The sequence below is a fragment of the Ipomoea triloba genome, chromosome 11 (genome assembly GCF_003576645.1).
Source record: "Ipomoea triloba cultivar NCNSP0323 chromosome 11, ASM357664v1".
Taxonomy (NCBI): domain Eukaryota; kingdom Viridiplantae; phylum Streptophyta; class Magnoliopsida; order Solanales; family Convolvulaceae; genus Ipomoea; species Ipomoea triloba.
Genome location: NC_044926.1, coordinates 6,098,466 through 6,120,941, shown reverse-complemented (window position 1 = coordinate 6,120,941; position 22,476 = coordinate 6,098,466). Strand labels below are relative to the sequence as shown.

At 35.7% G+C, this 22,476-nt stretch overlaps 1 protein-coding gene across 1 annotated transcript in view; it reads left to right on the top strand.

Moving 5' to 3' along the window:
• Positions 1-819: 819 nt before the first annotated feature.
• LOC115996545 (midasin) overlaps positions 820-22,476 on the top strand; it is a 34,112-nt gene continuing 12,455 nt past the window's right edge. Inside the window, exons 1-45 of the mRNA XM_031235815.1 lie at positions 820-1,196; positions 1,828-2,171; positions 2,310-2,394; positions 3,123-3,361; positions 3,804-3,998; positions 4,116-4,276; positions 4,774-4,883; positions 4,975-5,094; positions 5,855-5,927; positions 6,437-6,559; positions 6,650-6,722; positions 6,797-6,893; positions 6,991-7,182; positions 7,270-7,446; positions 7,534-7,659; positions 7,733-9,487; positions 10,099-10,163; positions 10,254-10,449; positions 10,581-10,685; positions 10,779-11,084; positions 11,442-11,635; positions 11,710-11,764; positions 11,875-12,040; positions 12,432-12,505; positions 13,119-13,263; positions 14,243-14,341; positions 14,502-14,602; positions 14,682-14,771; positions 14,864-14,929; positions 15,042-15,206; positions 15,320-15,527; positions 15,644-16,494; positions 16,601-18,157; positions 18,263-18,446; positions 18,527-18,598; positions 19,151-19,233; positions 19,315-19,548; positions 19,690-19,825; positions 19,903-19,988; positions 20,067-20,152; positions 20,818-20,956; positions 21,048-21,137; positions 21,317-21,440; positions 21,578-21,732; positions 22,098-22,208. Of these exons, the coding sequence (XP_031091675.1) occupies positions 1,092-1,196; positions 1,828-2,171; positions 2,310-2,394; positions 3,123-3,361; positions 3,804-3,998; positions 4,116-4,276; positions 4,774-4,883; positions 4,975-5,094; positions 5,855-5,927; positions 6,437-6,559; positions 6,650-6,722; positions 6,797-6,893; positions 6,991-7,182; positions 7,270-7,446; positions 7,534-7,659; positions 7,733-9,487; positions 10,099-10,163; positions 10,254-10,449; positions 10,581-10,685; positions 10,779-11,084; positions 11,442-11,635; positions 11,710-11,764; positions 11,875-12,040; positions 12,432-12,505; positions 13,119-13,263; positions 14,243-14,341; positions 14,502-14,602; positions 14,682-14,771; positions 14,864-14,929; positions 15,042-15,206; positions 15,320-15,527; positions 15,644-16,494; positions 16,601-18,157; positions 18,263-18,446; positions 18,527-18,598; positions 19,151-19,233; positions 19,315-19,548; positions 19,690-19,825; positions 19,903-19,988; positions 20,067-20,152; positions 20,818-20,956; positions 21,048-21,137; positions 21,317-21,440; positions 21,578-21,732; positions 22,098-22,208 (9,918 nt within the window). The 5' untranslated portion in view covers positions 820-1,091. The remainder of the gene's footprint in view (positions 1,197-1,827; positions 2,172-2,309; positions 2,395-3,122; positions 3,362-3,803; positions 3,999-4,115; positions 4,277-4,773; positions 4,884-4,974; positions 5,095-5,854; positions 5,928-6,436; positions 6,560-6,649; positions 6,723-6,796; positions 6,894-6,990; positions 7,183-7,269; positions 7,447-7,533; positions 7,660-7,732; positions 9,488-10,098; positions 10,164-10,253; positions 10,450-10,580; positions 10,686-10,778; positions 11,085-11,441; positions 11,636-11,709; positions 11,765-11,874; positions 12,041-12,431; positions 12,506-13,118; positions 13,264-14,242; positions 14,342-14,501; positions 14,603-14,681; positions 14,772-14,863; positions 14,930-15,041; positions 15,207-15,319; positions 15,528-15,643; positions 16,495-16,600; positions 18,158-18,262; positions 18,447-18,526; positions 18,599-19,150; positions 19,234-19,314; positions 19,549-19,689; positions 19,826-19,902; positions 19,989-20,066; positions 20,153-20,817; positions 20,957-21,047; positions 21,138-21,316; positions 21,441-21,577; positions 21,733-22,097; positions 22,209-22,476) is intronic.

Below are 22,476 nucleotides of genomic sequence, written 5' to 3'. Positions count from 1 at the left end.
AATCGATATATGAAAATTAAATTATTTCTATAATAACTTAAGATATTGTATTGGGTAATTTTATTTTATTTTAAAAGTAAATTAATATTTTTGGATTTTTGGATAATTGAATAACTTAAGATATTGTATTTTTGGATGATTTCTTGCAATGAAATAGGGCAGAGATCAAAGTTGCTATATAAAGTTTCAACTACAGTGTACTGTGTATGTATAGCGGGCTATTCAATGTCGTTCAACAATGAGATTCCATTAAAATCGATATATGAAAATTAAAATATTTTTTAAAAAATAATAAAATTTATCCAATACAATATCTTAAGTTATTATATTTAATTTTCATATATCGATTTTCATGGAATTTCATTGCCGAACAATTTTGAATACCCCACTATACATACATAGTAGTGCAGTACACTGCAGTTAAAATATTATATAACAACTTTGATTTGTACCATATTTCATTGCAAGAAATCATTTTCTTCATTAATGAAATAGGGTAAAATCATCCACATAAATAACATGTCATCATTTTTTCTAATTTTATTTTCCAATGTCATCAAATTAGATGGGTAACTTGTTAGAAATAGGCTAAAAATGCTAGATGAAAAATTATTAAGAGTATAATGACCATATTTTAGTTCATGGTGCTATTTGGTCCTTTTGCCTTTTTTAATTACAAGGGTAATCTACTATTAATCAAATCAAATATGAAAAAGGAAAATAAAAATAGGGTTTCAATATGGCAAAATGCGGCAAGGGTTTCACGACACTATAAATATACATTTAAACAAACTAAAACCCTGAACCATTGACGCTCTTAAACCCCAAGAGAATAACTAAAAAAAAAGAAGAAGAATTGCGGCAACTCAAAACAGGACGGAAGCTATCGACACGAGGGAGGCCGCGAATAATTCGACTAGGAAGTGCCTTTTTTCCGTCACAGACGGGAGAGAATGAGAGAAGTAGATTCGTAGAGGGGGAGAGAGAGATATATTATATAGTCGTCTCCGCCGCATCAGAGTTGCAACCGGACAATCGGAGCAGAATCCGAGTTGGACGGCAGAATCGGAGCAGAAACAGAGACGGCAAGGATGTCGTTGGACGGCAGCTTTCATCTGGAATTTGAGTTCGAGAGGTTCGTTAGTCGGCGCCCCGGGCTTGCTAAGCTCCCGCTATTCCTTTATCTACTAAAAAAGGTACCAAGCCTTGTCGTCTCTCTTCTCTGTTCAAATTTTATAAATATTTTATCTTCATGTTAGCTCCAGTAGTGGTCATTATATACCAACAAAATGTTACAAAATCCAAAATTAACTGAACTATCCAAAAGACAAAGAAAAGCAAAAGAAAATAGTCCTAAGATATTGCAAACTCTAATATATGGGATGACTACTCCAAGAAAGCATGTCTCTAGATGGCAGTAAACCAAGCATGAGAACGTGAGGACACTGTACAAAACAGCATTTAGAAAAAAAATTATTGTTATAATCCAACAATCCAGTGCAACAAAAATTGAAAGGGATACACCATGTCCATAGAATAAAAAGTTACGTAGTACTTCCCAAACTTAAAATTTTCTACAGATTCACTCCAAACTCATACTAGTCTACAACAGCAGACTGTAGACCAATAAATTTGGCAATTGTTTTGAGTTCCACAGCTGGAACTGTAGGCAATTCTTCAACCTCTATGCTGGTCTCGATCAGCAGCATGTGATGTGATCATCCCGTGTTGATGCATAGTGGCTGTTCAAATTTTATTTATGAGTGGATTTTAAATGAAGTGTTTGCGATCGCGAATGATATAGTATTGAGTTTATTTGATTTATAGGGTGATAAGGTTAGTGAAGAAGAAGTTGTAAATGCCTTGGGACAATTGATTCTGCACCCGAGTTATACAGTACCATTGGTGGGATGTTTTCGTCCAATAGCACGTAAAATTGTGGACAAGAGTGTGGAGCTGCTTCGTTTAGTGCCCAACTTGAGGTCAAATAATGATGACTTGATGACAGACTTTGATGAAGACAGATTCCTTAGAGAGGCTGAATCGCAAGATCATGCAGATGTTACACATGTTGTTGATGTTTATGTAAGAAACGGCAAGGGTTTGAGTCTTCATGAGTTGGCATGTTTGGCATTTTGTAGAGCTCTTGATTTGGTTCCTCGTTTGAAGGAGTAAGTTATACTTGTTTTGTCTCTTCCTCACACACAGACAGGCACACTCCTTTTGAAGTATTGTTTTCTCTTTGTTGTATGCTTAGCAACTTCTGGGTAAGATGGGAAACATACTGATATTCTTGCTTCATGTTGTAGGTCAATTTTAAGTTATTTTAGTTTTGCTCCACCTCCTTTTGAAAGGATCAATCAGAGAGGACCATATGTTGATGAAGCTGCTATGGTATCTTTGTTATTCAACTTTCACTTTATACTCAAGTATTGGATTTTACTTCCCCAAATTCTCTGCTGAAAAAAATTTACAGGCTCAAGCTCATTTCCTTCTCTGTTTATATTTTTGTTAGAGAGTAATTTTAGGCATTACTTTCACTATTATGACCTGTGTGGTACTATGCTTTCTATATATGTAATATGCTAAATGCACTTTATAATTCTCAAGAAATTTTGTCTCTAGTCAAAATGCTATTTTTGTCAATGAATTACTTGTCCAAAAAGAAATAAATGAACACAGTCTACAAAAATAACCATATATGATTATGATTTTCATATTTAAAAGGTCAAGCAATTATTAGAATTAGCCAACACCAAGGATTATATAGTAGGAGTTGAGGAAATCATTTTATATCAATTATTGATGGTTTTTAGTTGACTTTACCTGTGGTGTTTAGGCGTGTGACTGTGAATGACTGTATAGTAGTAGTCTAGTAAATAATTTTCTTTGACTTGTTGATGTCTACATAAGTAATTCTGATTAATTGGATGACAATATTTCCTAAAAGACAAAATTACATCAATAAAATGAAATAATTAAAAAGGGCTGAAATTTACAAATGCAATTTTCTTTTAAACAGTATTTTTATTTCTAAATTTATCTTCAACGCAAGTTCCATTTTATGTATATTTTTGGTTTATTTTCTTTGTACTTCTGGACTAACTCATATTTTCTTCTAGGAAGGAACTTGTCTTTTAGACATTGTAAGAGTCTCCTACCGTTTCCTTCTGGCAGCGTGTGAGTTTACCACACTATGGAACTGGTCCTGCTTTCTGAACCTCTCTGTGTGTAATAATGAAGAGTTGAAGAGTAGTATCTCTGACATAGGATGGTATAGGAAACAAATATTATCGGTGGTTCTGAATTTAAGTTCAAATACAAGTCTGAGTTCTGAAGAAGAATTTTCTTGTTTATTGCGGTGAGTAATTGATCATTTTATTCAGTTTTATGTGCAATAGACCTTAACAAACATGATATTGTTAAAAGAACGAAGCTTATTTGTGGATGCTATACAAACACAAAGCTAATTGAACTCTTTTATATTAGTTATCAAGGGATTCCAGAAATTATTAAGACTGGAATTAGAAAGATATATTATACATAAAACACAATGGTGGTCCAATTCCTATGGATGAAGTATTAAATATCTGGAGCATCCTAGATTGAATAAAATTGGTATCATCTGGCTAAGTTATGTTTGTCATCCCATTTGAATGAATTGATGCTCAAATCATGGATTAGTTTGTGGTTGAAAGACTGATAATATTCATTATAGAGTCCTCTTCTTCAGTTCTTCTGAATGTTTGAATTTTCTTCCTCCTCACCTATTTCCTTGTCTTTATTGTTTTTTCTGTCTGAAGGTGGCAAGAATTTTGTCAGGATGTTTCACTAGAGAAAGCTGGATGGTATATTGAATGTTCAAAGGAAAAAGATGGGGAGTCTAGTGGCGAAGTCATTGGGTTTGATCAAGGTTACTCTGTCCCCTCAACATTTGGTTCTCTAAATTCACCCTCTGCTGCAATGCATAAATCTTTGCAATCAACAGAGAGCACAAGGTATGCAAAGTTTGGGATGTGACTATAATAGTAGGCATATTACTGGGTTTTTCCCGCTTCCCTTGCTTTGTGAATAATGCACATTTGGCAATTATTCTTGCCCTTCTGGATATGCAGGGGAAATGGAAAGCCCTTTACCATAACATCTGCTGTGAAGAAGAGTTATGAGATGGTCTTCTTGGCTGTGAGTCAGAGGTGGCCTGTTCTTTTATATGGCCCTGCTGGTGCGGGGAAAACTGCACTTGTTGCAAGGTTGGCACAGGAATATGGGAGCCAAGGTAAGTTTCTATCAACCTTTTGTAGTGCTGAGATGCTTCTTCCCTATGGATATTTTTTGCATGATCACAGCAATATAATTATCTTGTTAGTAAAGCTTGAATCTTGATTCTTAGCTGTGTGATAATTTACTTAATGAAATTGACAAAATCCTTTGTATCAGAACAGTTGCTGGATAAGTAAATGAAATAGTTTCTGCATCACATTCAGTTGCTTGTGTGTTTTTCTTTTTATTATTTTGGGTGCAATACAATAATTTATGCCGTTGCCAACATTTTTGTTTGTGACTGCCTTTGACAACTTTATTAAATTTTGACCTTATGTGAAACGTATTCTGGTTGGAGTGTTGGACATGGCCTTCCAAATTTTTTGTCTGCATGTGCCTAGGTTTCTGCTTATTTCCACTTTAATAAACTAATGTGTTCTGTTTTTTTTTTTTTTTTTTTTTTGTTTTTTTTTGTTTATATTCGGGGTATGTTGTGGCTGGTCTCATAAAAAGTTTTGTCTATACACATGGATGAGCAAATTGATGGCAGGACATTAGTTGGGAGTTATGTTTGTGCTGACCAACCCGGTGAATTTAGATGGCAACCTGGTTCTCTTACTCAGGTTTGTTTCTTATGTTCTATTAAATATTAAAATATGTGTGAATGCCAAGCTTTCTAACCTTGTCATGAAATATGTATGCTTTCTTATGCAGGCTGTTTCAAATGGACTCTGGGTTGTCATTGAGGATGTGGATAAAGCACCACCTGATGTTCGATCTGTCTTATTACCTCTATTAGAGGGGTCAAATTCATTCTCCACTGGCCATGGGGAGGTATACCCTTTAATTTCTAAATGTAGAGTATATGCTTTCTCATTCCATGACTTCCATCTGTATTGCTGATATCTGATCATATTTATTCTTCACACATGATTTGATTGTTTTACAACTTGATATGTCATATCTTTTCTCCTTCAATGCCCAAATTAATAAAGTATCTATCGTACTTCTGTTTTCCTTAATAAAATAACAAATAATTGTGTGGAAGAATATGGTCAACAATTATCTTGTTTTATACTCCTATTTAATGATATACTAGGTTTCATTGGCTATCAGATTCTACATAGTGGATAACACTGTGATCTATCAAATCAACATGCTGTCAATCACTTTCTAGGTGACTCTGTTAGGAAGTTAGTTTTCTTATATATCTGTTGACATTTGAGAATAATTGTTGTGTTTTTCAATCTGTCTTTTAGTGTTCCTAGAAGCAAACTTTTGTTCCTTGAGCCTTGCTTCCATTTATTGTCTTTGTTTTCTGTTCCTTGTTTTTCCCTACATATTGCCCTTGTGATTGTAGAGTGTTGTAAGCATTGGATAGTAATAAAAACTCTTCTTCAACAATATCCAAATTGATAAGGCTTTATTTTCCTGTAAACGGTTATCATCAACTTTCCTATTACGGTTCAAGAATTTATATATTTTATGATATAAGTCCATTTGGAGTCCTTATTCTGTGTGCTCAAATAATAAAAATATCTATTCTATCACTCTGTGCACATATATTTTTCTGCTGATTGATGGATCAATGCAGGTGATAAGTGTGAATGAGGACTTTCGGCTATTTTCTACAGTGACAAGCTCAAAACTGGATATATCTGCAGAAGGTTGGTAATCAAAGTGTTTATTTGTGTTACATTTACATTGTTTTCTTCCTGTACAAAGGGCATTAGTTGTAGCAAAAAATACTGTTATCCAACTTTAGGTTATCTCTGTATAGTAGGCTATTATTGTCTTCTGCTATGTGTCTCTTCAGGAAAATCATCATTACCATCATTATTTTTCTTGTTAGTTTCAAGTAATGTTATTGTGGTACCCTCTGTATGCTGTTATCTACTCATGATTTGATATTTTGGTACTTTTCAATTTATTGTGTATTTGTGCATGTAGATTTCATGTCTTTTTATTGATGGCTCAGCTAAGTGATATGGCTAACCAAAAAATTTTACCAACAAAACTGTTAATGCATTTTTTTTTTTTTGAATCTTTTTTCCATTTCATAGTTAGTTGCCCTAAATTGGATGTGTATTAAAATGTGTAATTTTTGAAAAATAATTCCTATTTCCTCCGTTCTTGGCTAAGGTTTTTCCTTTCTCACCCCCCCTCCTTTGTTTAGGCAACAATTCAGTTAGTGCATTTTGGAGGAGAATAATGGTTGGGCCACCTAGTGAAGATGACTTGCTGAATATTGTTAATGCGTGGTATCCAAAATTGAACACTCTTGCAGGGAAACTTATAGGTATTACTTTCTTTTTTTTAGAAATCAATTGTTGTTCTGGGGAGAAATGCTTAGAATTCACTTGTGACATTTTTCTGTCCTATCATGCAGAAACATTCAAAATTGTCAATGCGCTTTCAGCATCTCAGTTAGGAAGCGTTACTGTCGAGCGGTTCTCATTGAGGTATAGTCTTTAAATGTTTAATGGGTCAAGGTTTTTGGACATTATTAATTTTCACAAGTTACTTGTAATTGCAGAGATCTCCTCAAATGGTGCAAGAGAATTGCAGGCCAAGATTTTTTTTGGCACCAGGATGGTCTTTCAAGTTATGCTCGTGATGCTATCTTTAAAGAGGTTTGAAATAAAGTGTCTCCATGTTCCGCTGTGCTGCTTTTGATTAAGATATTCTAGGTAGGCTAATTGGTGCATGGTTTGACATTGTGTTTTTCAGGCGTTGGATGTTTTTGCAGCCTTCTCCACTTCTATGAACCGGGATGCTATTAGGGATGCAATAGCAAAATTGTGGTCTGTAGAGACATTATGTCCAATTAATAAGCCTAAATTTCAAATCATTTCACAGGAGAGGAATCGATGTCTAACATTAAATGTTGGTCGGGTTTCCTTAGAGTGCTGCCGGAAAAATGTGGGTGGAATTCTTATTATATATATTTCAGTCGTGATATTTTATTACTGACATTATCTCTGTTAAATCTTTTATCTGATTCCACAGTTCTGCCACGAGGATAGACCTTTTGTTCAAATTCGCAATTCATTACATGTTCTAGAGAGAATAGCTTGTTCTGTTAAGTATAATGAGCCTGTTCTCTTGGTGGGGGAAACTGGTACGGGCAAAACTACTCTTGTACAGAGTTTGGCAACAAGGCTGGGTAAAAAGCTCACAGTATTGGTATGTTCTGTAAAAATTATCTAATTGGAGAAATTATGACTATATTCAGTTGCCTCTGATTTTTTGACTAATTTAAATTTTATGCAGAACTTGAGTCAGCAAAGTGACATTGCAGATTTGTTAGGAGGTTTCAAACCAGTTGATGCACGGTTTGTATGTTTCCCTCTGTACAAGGAGTTTGAGAATCTTTTCACTAAGACGTTTTCATTGAAGGTATATTCACTAAAAAAAGTTCCTTCTGTTTCTTTTTTATTGCTGTTTGTGGTACTAATATATTGTGCTTCAGGACAATGAAGGGTTCCTTAAGCGATTAGGTAAGTTTTTGGAAGATAGGAATTGGAAGAAGTTACTGGTTGGTTTTCAGAAAGGTGTTGAGATCATTGGAATAGGAAGATCAGGCTCTGGTATGAAGCGCAAGAGACCTTTAGGTGAGGAAGTAAAGAAGGAGTGGGAAAATTTTTCCATTAAACTTGAAAAGGCCCGTGCACAAACGAGTGCTTCTGCTGGAATGATATTTTCATTTGTAGAAGGAGCTTTCGTTACAGCTCTCAAGAATGGTGACTGGATATTGCTTGATGAGGTGAACCTGGCTCCTCCAGAGACCTTGCAGCGTGTTATTGGTGTGCTAGAAGAAGAGAATGGGTCTCTTTGTTTGACAGAGAAGGGTGATGTCAACTGTATTGATAGAAATTCCAGCTTCCGCATATTTGCGTGTATGAATCCTGCAACTGATGCCGGAAAGAGAGACTTGCCATTCTCACTCAGGAGCAGATTCTCGGAATATTTTGTTGATGATGTGATGGATGATGATGACTTAACTTTGTTTGTTAATAATTTTATAGATGAAGATCATTCAAATACAGAACTAGTTAGAAACATAGTTCTGTTTTATAAAGCAGCCAAGAATAAATCTGAAGAAAGTCTTCAGGATGGGGCTAACCAGAAACCCCAGTATAGTCTGAGGTCTCTTAGACGTGCTCTTGATTACTTTAAGAAGGCAAAAAGGCACTTTGGATATGAAAAAGCCCTTTATGATGGCTTTTGTATGTTCTTTCTGATATTGTTGGATGAAACTAGTGCTAAGTTAATGAACAATTTGATTTCTTCACATTTGTTGGGAGGTAAACTACCTCAACAGATCCCATTTGACGCTTACTTGATCAATAAACGAACTCGAGCCTCTGTGCATGATGATTTATTGGACAGCTATGTTCTAACAAAGACTGTCAAAGAGCATTTAAAGAACTTGGCTCGTGCCATATTTATTGGAAGCTATCCTGTTCTTCTTCAGGGGCCAACCTCTAGTGGGAAAACTAGTCTTGTTCAGTATCTTGCAGCAGTAACTGGTCATGAATTTGTGCGGATTAACAACCACGAACATACTGATCTTCAGGAATATCTGGGTTCGTATATTACTGATGCTAGCGGGAAGCTTGTTTTCCATGAAGGTGCACTGGTTAGGGCTGTGCGTAATGGACACTGGATAGTTTTGGATGAGCTTAACCTTGCCCCTTCTGATGTTCTTGAAGCACTAAATAGGTTGCTGGATGATTTCAGAGAGCTATATGTACCTGAATTGCGTGAAACTGTTCGTGTCCACCCTGAGTTTATGCTATTTGCCACCCAAAATCCACCCACATTTTATGGTGGTCGTAAGATGCTTTCTCGGGCATTTCGCAATCGTTTTGTGGAAATCCATGTTGATGAAATTCCAGAAGATGAATTGAGTACTATATTGGAGAATAAGTGTACAATTCCGCCAAGATATGCTAAGGTAATGGTTGATGTCATGAAGGAGCTGCAACTGCGTAGGCAGAGCAGTAAAGTTTTTGCAGGGAAACATGGATTCATAACTCCACGTGACTTGTTTCGCTGGGCTAACCGTTTCAAGGTTTTTGGGAAAACCTATGAGGACTTGGCTCGTGATGGTTACTATTTACTGGCTGAGAGGTTAAGGGATGACAATGAGAGAAGTGTTGTTCAAGAAGTTTTGGAGAGGAAGCTGAAGGTCAAATTGTCTGAGAATTTCTTGTACAAGCAGGTTGGATAATGTTTAGTCCCTAGCTTTTTATTGCTATTATATTTGAGATCTCTCCATTATGTATCTTAATATACGATATAGAGGGTATGATGCACTCCTTTCTTGGTTAGTGGTTGTGTACATGTATCTGCATATCCTAAATTCATTTGGTGCTTGGGAACTTTTTTTTTGGCTACTATTAACTTTTAGTGATTTGAAAATATTTTTGTACCTTTTTTTAGAGGTTCTATTTTATTTTAAGAATGTCCCTGGTGCTATGATTTTTAGAGGGTTCTTTGTGCTATTTTTTATAAACATATTTCCTTGTGCTACAACTTCTCTTATCGCCCTGCTTTTGTGCATACTGTTCAGCTTATTGATGGAAGCTTCTTTAATTTTCTGATATTTGGAAGTGCTTACTTAGTTGTTACCATTGTTTCTTTTATTCCATTCTGTTGTGTTTAGGTCATTCTTTAGTCTTGGTGAACATCATTGTATGTATTTGATTGCTGATGATCAATGACCTAATGAATTATTAAGGAAAGAAAATTGGAAGTTCTATCTTAGAATTGATGTGGATAACAATGTGTAACTGTATTGATTGATAGTGTGTAATATTTTTTTATTGTCAGGAAGAAGGATATGGAGAAAATTTTGAGGTTGGCAAGAATCCGAAACTGTCAGAACACTTTGGGGGGTATGCACCTAGACGGGGTTAGGCTAGACTGGAATGTATTGCATTCTTATTTACTGTTTTTGACATGGGACTTTTTTCTTGTGTATGCAGAATTGTTCTTACTAAAAGTATGCAGAGATTGTACTTCCTTGTTGAGCGTTGTTACAAGCTGCGTGAACCTGTCCTCCTTGTTGGTGAAACTGGTGGAGGGAAGACGACGATTTGCCAATTTCTCAGTATCATCTTGGCATCCGAATTACATATCTTGAATTGTCATCAGTTTACAGAAACTTCTGATTTTCTTGGGGTCTGCTGCATTGCTTTCTTCAATTGTTATTTTTACATGGACTTTAACTAAGTCTTCTTTGGCTCTAAATGTTTCCATGAAAAGCATTGTAGATTGATATTCATGTGGGTGGTTGTGTTGTCATTTAACAGGGTTTTTATCCTGTACGAGAAAGATCACGGATTTCCATGGACTTCAAAGATATATGTGAAAAGTTGATGTGTTCCAAGCCTTTTGTCCACTTTCCTGGTGGTTCCGTATGTTGCATTCGTATTCTCATAGTAATAGAAGATTCTTTTCCTTTTCTTGTTGTCTTCGGCTCTTCGCTTACTTTTCTTTCTCTTCTCCAGAAAATTCCTTCAGATATTAATCAAGCTTCCAAGACTCTAGAAAAGATATCTAAAATTGTGAGTAGTTACAATCAGGGTTTGGTTTCCCATCCTGATGTGACGGCGCAAGAGCTTGATTATATTAAAGAATTGAACCTTGAATTAGTTGAGCTACATCAACAGTGGCAGATGATCTTTAGGTGGAAAGATGGACCCCTTGTTGAAGCAATGAAGCGGGGAGATCTATTTCTGGTAGATGAAATTTCTTTGGCTGATGATAGTGTGCTTGAACGTTTAAATAGTGTGTTGGAGCCTGAAAGGAAGCTGGTATGTTGCTTCTGCTATACTTTAATCACGTTATAACTTAATATTTCTGAATGACTACATCCACCATATGTTTCTTTGGTATTTTCCTTTGTACCTGACCAACTTTATCCTTGATGTTTACTCCTTACAGTATTGTCACTCCCATATGATGTTAAATTTCTTGAACCCATTTGATATTTGTGATCACCTATAATATATACTGGATTTTAGCTTGTGATCTTGAAAGTATTTTAGCATTTCCCCAGCTTGTATTGTTATTTGATTTGTATTTTGTTTGTTATGACATCTACAGTCTTTCCAGATCACAAGCTAAAATTTGTTATTTGATTTGTATTTTGTTTGTTATGACATCTACAGTCATTGGCTGAGAAAGGAGGTTCTGATCTTGAGATGGTAACTGCCCATTCGGATTTTTGCCTTTTTGCAACAATGAATCCTGGTGGTGATTTTGGCAAGAAAGAGCTATCTCCTGCCCTTCGCAACAGATTTACTGAGATATGGGTACCTCCTGTTAGTGGCTTGGATGAGCTTAAACTTATTGCTCTTAGGAGGTTTGTGTCTCCATGCTTTTTTTTCTTAGAAGGTTTAGTTATGATACTAACTTAACTTATGGCCTAATTTTCAGGATTATTAACCCACAGCTTGGTAGCTTTGTGGATCCCATGTTAAAATTTTGGGAGGTATGCTTCACTCTAATGTTTGCTTGAATATTAGGCAACTGCTAAAGAAAGAAAGACACATGGTTGTGATAGGTTTGAAATTAAACTGAGGTTTCTTTTCTTCCATGCAGTGGTTCAATAATTTAAAAACAGGAAGAATGCTTACTGTGAGAGATTTGTTATCTTGGGTTTCTTTTATAAACACAACTGGAACAAGATTACAACCAGAAAGTTTACTACCAGAATCCGCATTCCTACATGGGGCGTTCCTTGTTTTGCTGGATGGGCTGAACTTAGGTATATTTTTAATTGGTTTTGGTAGAAATTGTTTATAGTAGCTGTTGTCATGGCTTCTACAAGCTGGTGCAAACTCTTTGATATAATTTTGCCATATCATCCATTTAGTACCAACATATGTGTCTAGTTGAAGTGGTGCGCTGTTTATTGTATCATAATGCTGCGCTAGGGCAAACTATTGCTGAATGCAACATAAACGAACTTGATTTTCATAGAAGTGTTCTACCATGTCATAAATACTTCTAACTAATGACACTGATTATTAAAAGGGTAGAAAGCATCTATCAGAAACAGAAACACAAAGCATCTTTTTATCCTTTTTTCCATTACTTCCTGTTATACGAAATGCTTCTATTCATTTGAATAATCTTTGATTACTTTTGCTCTTCAGGTACTAATATCTCCAAGTATGAGGCTGCTGGGTTGAGGAAGAAATGTTTCTTATTTCTTCTAGGGCTGCTGAAGGTGTTGCTCTTTGCCATCTATACATTGTGAATACTTTGTAGTTTGGACTACCAAAATCACTTTGAGAATTTGAAGCCATTGCAATATTTCCATCTTTTGCAGTATAGTTGTACCATATTCTTTTAGTTACATGCATTAAGTTGATATGTATTGCAGACATATTTTACCCAAAAGAAGAAACATCCAAAACTACCATGCTTCTTATAGAATGTAGAAGCATGTGCAGCTTTTACTTGATATCTGCTCTTATTTTTCAGAATATACGGATAAGCTTTCATTATTCTATGTGCAGTTTTCTTAAATTAGAATTCTCAATTATAATTATCAATTAAGGAAAAGGCTAGCTACTACTTTTTTGTCTTGCCATTTGATTAAAAGAACTAGGGTGCATAAATTTGGTCATGCTTAGAATGAGGAGATAGTTTAAAGAAAGAAGAGAACAATGAAATTAGGGTGGTACTATGCTAGGTTTGTTGATTCTAAAATAGAGTTATATTTTGTTTCATCTCAATGTAATAACGTAGTGATCTATGCCGCATGCTGTTTTATGAATCAGCACATGCTTCTTCTAAGTACTATATTATTAATGCATGTTTCTTATATCTTGCTATAGGAAATCAACTCAAATTTTGATTGCTCAAGTCTTGCCACACTGGAGAATTATGGTTGGTCTGACTCAGTTGCAGATGCTGTTGTATGCACTGATAACAAGCAATGTGATACTCATTTTGGTATTCATCCATTCTATATTGAGAGAGGTATGTTTTTTATTTTTATTTTTATTTTTAAATTTGGTTGGTGTTATTGTTGCCTAATTGGTCGTAGGAATGTATTTTCTCATATGCATCATTATTATTCTTGTTTCACATTCTAGTCTTATGTTTGGTTGAGGTGGTGATTATATTAGTCTGCATTGCTTGTTTTGTTATAGTACCCATTGTTTTGGAGAGATAATGTACTTTTCGCGTTTAAGGTTGCTCGTAATTTCACCAATGTTTTAACCTATTAGTATAATTTTAAAATATTCTAAGATTACTACAGGTTTCTCTTCAATTTTGCAAAGACATTATTCTAGTCTTAATACAAACTTTCAGACAATTTGCTATGCAAGGATCTGAGCTGGGTTATAGCTGAAAAGATGTGAATAATGGATTAGTATATATTTAAATGTTCAGACAGAGTTTGTTTTCAAAAGGGTCTACGATTTGGACTTTTAGTTACACAGCTAAGTGAGGCTTTGTGAAGATAATTATGTGGATGACCAATATTAATTACATGTCACTATATGTCCATCTTAGTAGACAATTAATTACATTCAGACCAACTAAGCTTCTTTTTGCAGATGATGCATTGTGCATGAGTAATATGATTTGTGATCACCTCATTTGCATTGCACAATTGCAGAAGTATATTAAAGAATGCTGATTGATCCATTTGTGAAAATTTTGTTTCTCTTTGTTCTATTGTAGACATTCTTGAGATTATATTTTAGGGCTTTAGGGGGACTGTTGAGGGCCAAGTGTTTGGAGATGTGGTTTGTTTCTTGAAGGACTAGATGTTTTAGATTTGTGAATGGATGTAATTGCTGTTGTTAGTTCGTTTTCCTATTATCAAATGTTATCTTAGGAAATTGTACTCATTGTTTTTCTTCTCTTCCAGTTTCACCATGTCATTTAGTATTCAGATGATGTCAGGAACTTGCTAATTCTTTCTTTCCCTGTATTCCTACCCTCTCAGGTAAAGATAATGTTCCTGCTGAAAAGTTTGACTTTCTTGCACCAACAACTCACAGAAATGCATTGCGGGTGCTACGTGCTATGCAACTTTCAAAACCTGGTATGCTTCTCAGAGTTCTGATGAAAATTTAGTATGGTTGTGGTATTGTGTTACTTTGGAATGAAGGCCTTATGAAATGAAAAAAAATAAAAATCGTAGAATAAGAGAAATATTTGTCTGTGACTTAGTTTCTCTAACTTGTGACTTTTTTTGGCTCTAGTTTTGCTAGAAGGTAGCCCAGGTGTAGGGAAAACCAGTCTAGTTGTTGCTCTTGGCAAGTTTTCTGGCCACACTGTCGTACGCGTTAACTTGTCTGAGCAGGTCAAGAATCTCTTAATTTTCTCTTCAATCTTTCTTGCCATTGTGGATTACTGTGTTTCACTTGGTTTATTTGGTGCAGACTGATATAATGGATTTGTTGGGGTCGGATTTGCCTGTGGAAAGTGATGAAGGAATGCAATTTGCATGGTCTGATGGAATCCTTTTACAGGTATATAAATGAGTTTCTTTCCCCTCGCTTGACAGCTTGTATTTGTCTTTAGTGGTCCAGATTCAAATTTCCCGGTACTGTGTTTATTTCAGGCACTTAAGAAAGGATCATGGGTTCTGCTGGATGAACTCAATCTTGCCCCACAATCTGTCTTGGAGGTTGTTGTTTGCCTCTATTACTTTTCATCCTTAATTTTTATTTATTTATTTGTGTACATTTAAGAAATTATTCTGGGCATGATCTAACTAGTTACGAGTTCATAAAATATAGGGACTGAATGCTATTTTGGATCATCGTGCTGAGGTTTTCATCCCAGAATTAGGTGTAACCTTTAAGTGCCCAACCTCCTTCAGAGTCTTTGCTTGTCAAAACCCTTCATCTCAGGGTGGAGGACGGAAAAACCTACCTAAGTCCTTCCTGAACCGGTTCACAAAGGTATGAATATATGGATTCTTAATTCATATTTGACATAATGCTAGTGACATCAATTTGTAGACATTACTTTGTTGTCAACTATCATTAAGAGTTCCTTTCATGATGGGCTTCAGGTTTATGTGGATGAACTAGTTCAAGATGACTATCTTGCCATCTGCAGTTCGCTCTATCCTTCAATTTCAAGATCTATACTTTCAAATCTGGTTTTATTTAATAAAAGGTTGCATGAAGAGACAATGGTTTTTCACAAATTTGGCCATGAAGGTTCCCCCTGGGAGTTCAACCTGCGAGATGTGATTCGTTCCTGCGAAATAATGATGGGTTTGTTTTGTGTTGTTTTTGCTTGTTTGTTTATTAAAAAAATGATTTTTTGGTCTCCTGTATTGTATACTTGATAATTTGCAAACCTTCTTAAATAGGAAACATTTTTCTTTCAGGTCAATATGGAAAAACAAAGTTTGATTGTTTTTTGAATACGGTTTATTTGCAAAGAATGCGGACATCATCTGATCGGCAAGAAGTTATGAAGCTCTATGAAGCAGTCTTTCAAATGAAGCCCTCTATAAACCCATATCCAAGGGTACAACTCGATCCACAGTGGTGCACTGTTGGTAATGTCTCCCTCCAGAGAGTTCACCATAAGTCATCATATCATGAGCTTAAAGTCTTACCTTGTTTGCGCAATAGCCTGGAAGCTGCGGCGCATTGTGTAAAGCATAAGTGGCTATGCATATTGGTTGGCCCCCAGTCATCTGGTAAAACTTCCTTAATAAGGATTCTTGCACAGTTAACAGGAAATTTACTAAATGAATTAAATCTTTCATCTGCTACTGATATATCTGAGCTGCTTGGAAGCTTTGAGCAATATAATGCCATCCGAAAATATCGTCTTGCCATTTCTCAAGTTGAGGATTGTGTGAATGAGTATTGCCGCCTGCAGCAGCTAGAGTCGTTGCCCGAGGCATCCATGCGAAGAGATGATCTTATTGTTTTGTGGCTTGCTTTTGTAACAAGCATTGATTGTGTGCCTTCAAAAAAATACATCGAGTCTATTCCATTGTTGGTTAACATTATTGAACATCTAAAGTCAGATATTGTGACATGTTCATTGCGTTTGTCTTGGTCAGTCAAAGATCTGGATGCCACCCTCACTGCAGTAAGAAAATGCAATGACCACTTAAGAAGGCATTATGCAGCAAAGTTTGAGTGGGTACCTGGAATTCTTATAAAAGCAATAGAAAATGGAGAGTGGATTGTTTTACAGAATGCAAATCTCTGCAATCCAACAGTATGTGAAATTTAGTTTTCTTGTTATTAGTTACCAATAATCCTCAGTTATTTATTTCTGCCCAAGGCATTTGCAAATTGTAATTCCTTACTTCTTGATGTTGCAGGTTCTTGATAGGATTAACTCTTTGGTTGAGCAGTCTGGATCTATAACAATTAATGAATGTGGAACTGTTGATGGAAAGCCTGTCATTCTTCATCCCCATCCTCGGTTTCGTATGTTTCTCACTGTTAACCCTGCACATGGTGAAGTATCACGAGCAATGCGAAATAGAGGTGTTGAAGTTTATATGATGGAGCCTAACTGGTTGTTTGATATAGATTCGAAAGAGTTGCTTGATGTGACTGAGCACAAAGATGCAATGAGATTTCTTGTTCTTTCTGGTATCCCTGTGGGTAAGTTGGTTGATATGATGGCCCGCGCACATATTTATGCCAAGAATGAAGGTGCACGGTATAACATGAATATTACACTTCTTGAACTCTCACGATGGGTACAATTGTTTCAAGAGCTACTTACACAGGGCAATAAGTTGTCTTGGAGCCTCCAAATTAGTTGGGAGCATATTTATCTTTCATCTTTAGGTGAGGGTGAAGGAAGAGATATAGTGGATAATGCTAGACAATCTCATTTATCTGTGGCAGAATATCAAAAATTTCACTCGTTGGAAGATTGGATGTTACGCTGGCCTGGTGGATGGCCAACTCCCTTGAAGTTGAGAGATATTATTTATTACTCAGAGGAGTCATGTGTGAAACAAAATTGTATGTACCTGGAGTTTCTGGGGTCCCAAACCGCCTGCAATTCGAGTCTGCAACAAACTCTACGGGCTTGTCGTTCTGTTGGATGCCAAATTTTTGATCTTAAGAGCTTACATAAGGTGATGTTTCCTCTGGCTTCAGAGCATCTAGATGCACATGATTGTGGGAAAAAAGATTTCAACCAGCCACTAGTTAAGAAAATGCAACAATTTGCTGCAAGCTGGGTACTTGAGCAGGCAACAACTGAAAGCGATTTCAAGCTTTACCTTAAATATTTCAGCCAACTTGGTTCTGTATTACAGGAACATGGTTCTTTCTTGAATCGGTTTGTTTACTTGTTGCGAAATGAAAGAGAACGCCCTATATGGAATCTGATTTTTAAGCTTCACCAGGAGATCATGCCTCAAAAGTCAATTGAAGTGAAGTTGAATCCGAAAGATCTGCTCTCAGAAGAACTTGTTGATGTAGCTGGGCCGGAGTGTGCATTAAATTCTTGTTGTGAACAGCTCAAAAGTGCTACTAGGAGTGTGCGCTTACTTATACTAAGCAATCAACAGTGGAGCTATGAGAAAGGCTACGCATCCAGCAATCCTGATACCAAAATCCTTGAACGTGTTTTGAGACTTGAACCTGTTTTGAGATCCTTGCAGCAGTTTGAGGACAAAGTTCTTCAATTGTTTGGGTCTGAGGAGTTTATGAAATCTCCCAACTCTGAAGTGCTTTTGTCTTTGTACAGTGATCTTCTTGAACATCACTGTCTGTTTTGGAACAGTGTCGTTTCACCTCAGGTTGAGTTTCCTGATACTGGCATGCTTATTTCTTGGCGGTCTTTAACAAAGGATGTCACAAATCTGGAGAAAACTTTCAGGGAAAAATTTCCAAATGAAGTAGAAAATCTGAAGGTATTTTTGACTTTTTGTTTGATAAATGTTGTTTTAATGCTCACTCTTTGATTTTCTTTAATTTATTATGTTCACCATTTTCTTCAACTCCTTAACCTTTTGTAGAGCAAGATGCTTACAATTGATGAAGACCCACGTTGGTCTGATCATTTGCAAAAGCCTTTGCTGTGGGATCATGGTGGGCATCCATTTCAACCATCTACTGCTGAATTGTACCAAAAGCGATGTCAACTGCTAAAGAAATGCGAAGAACTAGTTTTGCCTCAAAGGAGAAAGGGTTCTGAGTTGGGTATGTATTCATTTGTGAGCTTTATATAAATTTTGCAGCCCTTTCTTTTTGTTATTTCTCTAATAAAATTATTTATATAGGTGGGAACAATGTGTCCATTGAAGCTGCTGCATTATCTTCTAATCCTGAACTTCGATTCCTTGCTATGGAAGGTTAAGTTTTCATTGTCTAATCCATCCCCTTTTCCCTTAAAAAAAGATTTGAATACTGTCCATAATATCTATATATTTGTAAAAATTGCAAGAATATTACTCCGTAATTTTCTTTTGCTTAAATATTGAGGAAAAAAGAAATACTCAATCCAGTTGGAAGTCTGGATTATTTGGGCATGTTTCCCTTAGCTATTGTGCAATAATTAAAACAGTCCCTCAGTGTAGAGGTGAACATATGTAGTTTTCACTCTTGATTGGTTGTTGGCAAAACAGTCCCTGAAGTTTTTTTTTTTGAATACAGTCCCTGAAGTTAATCCTTCTAATTTTAAAATTAAAAAAAATTAATTATTTTGTATGTTGAAAAAATTGCTGCAGCTACATTGCTGTATGTTTTACCTGAGTGTACTTGATTATTAGGGTAGCACTTAATGCTCTGTTTGTATTTTGGGAAGTCAGATGGGGTTATCTTTTGGTTTGTAACCAACCTATACGCATTACACTGTCACTTTTTACAACTAAGTCCAATTCTTTATACTGATGATATTCTTACAGGTGTGTGCATGTCATCTTATGTAATGGAAAAATCTGATGGAGATCATCTCAATGTTGTTAATCAGTTGGGAGATATGTGCCAGGTATGTCTAATACTAAAATTTCCTTTTAATTTAGATGGTAGTGTTTGATACTCTACTGATACATTTTTTTTGTTTGTGCAGATGCTTTCTAGAAGGATAGATTTTGAAAAGAAAAAGTTAGAAGAGAATCCTTCGTCTCTTCGAGAAGAAGTGCTGCTGTCCAATTCATCTGCGTGCTGTGTCTTCACCCCTAATTTGTTGTCTCTCAAGTCTGGGATTGCTTGCTGGCTTGAGACACTGCCTTTAGCTGATGATATTAGTTTCATTCTTGATACAAGACTACTTCAGCATTTTTCCAACCTTGATCAGCTTCATGTAAGATTCTTCTTTTCATTTGAAGTTAGAATCTGTAGTTGCCAAGCTGCTTTTGTTTACTTGAGAGATAAGATAGTCAATTATATGGAAAATATTACATGAACATCCTTTTGATGTGATGTGTCTTTTGAATCTTGACAGGAATTAACTGCATTGTCTGGCCGCATTGAGTCTACTATGAACTTTTCATTGAACTTTTCTTCCAGGCCTCCAACAGACTTTTTGGGTCATCAAAAGATTTTGTGGACATTAGATGCTTGGGGATCAGTGTGTGGAGGTTGCTATCTTTTAAATTAGCCACTCTCAGCTTTACTTTTTATTTCATAATCCTAAAAGTTTTTTGTTCCACTGCAGTAAGTGAGAAGATCTCTAGTTTCATTCTTGACATATGGTTTGCATGGCATTCTGCTTTGTGGAGTCCCTGCCATGCTGTTACTGAGGTAAATATCGAATTCTACTGTGCTAGCTTGGGATCATTTTGTCGCTTATATCTTACTCTAGCTTGACCTTTTCATCAGAATAATCCATTGGAGGGATTTAAAGATGATCTTCCACCTGATAGGCTGTTTAAGCCAGTAAAAATGGCAGCTGTTGAACAAATTCTGTAAGTTACTATTTCTATTATTTGCATTTGTATGGACGATGATGAGTTCTGTCATTCTTTATTTCTAGATAATTGCCTACTACATCAGTTGGAACAATCCCATAATATCTCTGCTTGACAATTATTATTTCCTTCCACCGAAACTTTTTCAAAACTGACATGATTGAGGGTGTATTTTCAATTAAACCATATGTATATCTAATACTAATTCATCTTGCATGCAAGCATATAATTTGGTTGATGAGCATGATTCAATTGGTAGATTTATAGGTTATCCTGTGTGCCCTTTGATTTCAGGGTTTTATTCTTTCTTTGTAGCTAAGGCTAGCTTTACTTTATCAGTTTTATGAATGCCGTATGTAAGTGGCATGTTGTAGAAGAGAGGTCATGGCCAAAATGTCGTATGATCATGTGAATTGTGATTATGGCTTGCTTTAGATTTCATTATGTAGTGTGGGAATTCTGTTATCTGGATTATATTTTAGTTTATATTACATTTAAAGCACATTGTTTCTTCCCTGATGCCACTGTATCATGGAATTAATTGTCAAGGCGCTTGTTCTGATTCTACATTCTCTGGCTTGGTATATGCCATTATTTAATATTTTTCTGTTGCTACCTTTACTGTTGCAACTTCTGTATATAATTCTCTTTTTCAAGAACAGGCAGGGTATATTTGCTGTTAGAGACTACTCTTTGCACAGTCTAAAGCTTAGAGCTTCTTCACACCACCTCTGGCATGGTTCTACGGATGCTTGCATAACTGAATTCCTTTTATCTACTGCTCGGTTCCTTTTCCAGCAGGTGTTTCTCCCTTCAGTTGGAACAATACCGTCCTTTCTCTCATTGTGACTATTATAATGACATCTTAATTTCCTGTTCCCTGTGATTCTAGATTGTAAGTGCTCACCAAAGTTCATTTGAAGATGACAAGTACAATAAAATCAAGTCTCTCTTTCCTCATAATTCACGGGAGATGCTTACGGTATGCCGTTATCCATTCTAATTGAATTCTATGTTAAGGATGTATGCTCCAATATTGTGATTTTGACTATTGTTATTCTAGTGAAAAACATAAACTTATTTATCAAACTCTTGATTTATAACCACAATATCCTTAACAATTATTCACTTATACTCCAACATGCTTCTTCTATGTTTCAGGAAAATGATGTGGGGTACATGATTTCCCTCCTTACCTCCTCGAAACATGAACATTTTGAATCATTGATCAGTCCCTTAATTAAGCCATTGCTGCGTGCCCTTTATCTCCCTTGTTCATCAAGTGGTAAATACATGAAATCTTTTTTGGGCAGGCTAAATTTAAAATTTTCAATTGATAATATGTTCTTTTTAATGGTCATGGCTGGTGCTTCATTTCATTAGAACTAATGTTCTTTTATTTATTTGCTCTTTATATTGTAGATTTTATGCGAAATCTAGGATCTGCGTGGTTATTGATTGGTCGCTTACGCTACTGTCTTTTGACTAGCTACACATATTTGGATCCCACTGTAAAATACACTGTAAAGCTCTCACAGCTGACAGAAAAAATTGCTTCTCTCCAGCTTGAGAATGAGGTATTTTTTCTGTTTAGTTTTTTAAACCACTTCAACTTGAATTAACTACTTTTCAGCCTCGGGTTTTGCCACTTCACTCCATGGGGAGAAACTTGTAAATTTGAAATTTTTATGAGTATTAAGTTATATGCTTAAATTACACTTTGAGATGATTGAACAAAAAATATTTAATTGATTAAGTTTACTAAAACTGGATCATTTAGTGTTCGTTTGGCTCATGTTATTGCGACAAACAAATGTTTACTAGACATCAATCTTATTGGGACATTCCAAAGTGGAAAGTTTTGTGAGCAATACTAAGTCTAAAACTGTGACGATCTCTCGTGCCCAAGCTTGATGTGAAAATTCTATTCATGAACTTACAGGTAAGAAGAGAGTGTACTTATTTATCAGGGTCCTTTGAGTTAAGAGAAGATGACAGACATACCAAGGTGTTAGAAGAACTCAATACCAAGCTGAAGAAACTTCAAAAACAAGTAAGGAGAGTTTTATTATCCATGTGTTTTTAATGTTATTGATTCACTTGATTGTTAACATGCTTTGCATTTATTACCATTGTCATGTCTAGTCTTAGCAATTGCTAGTGATATGTGGTTTTTTTTATAAGCACACATGAATTCTGATAACCCAGGTAAGATATTATTATTATTATTATTATTATTATTATTTTTGGGATCTTTTGAAATGTTTTTGGAAGATCCAAAGAATTTCATAAGCGCCCCCCCCCCCCCCCCCCCCCCCCCA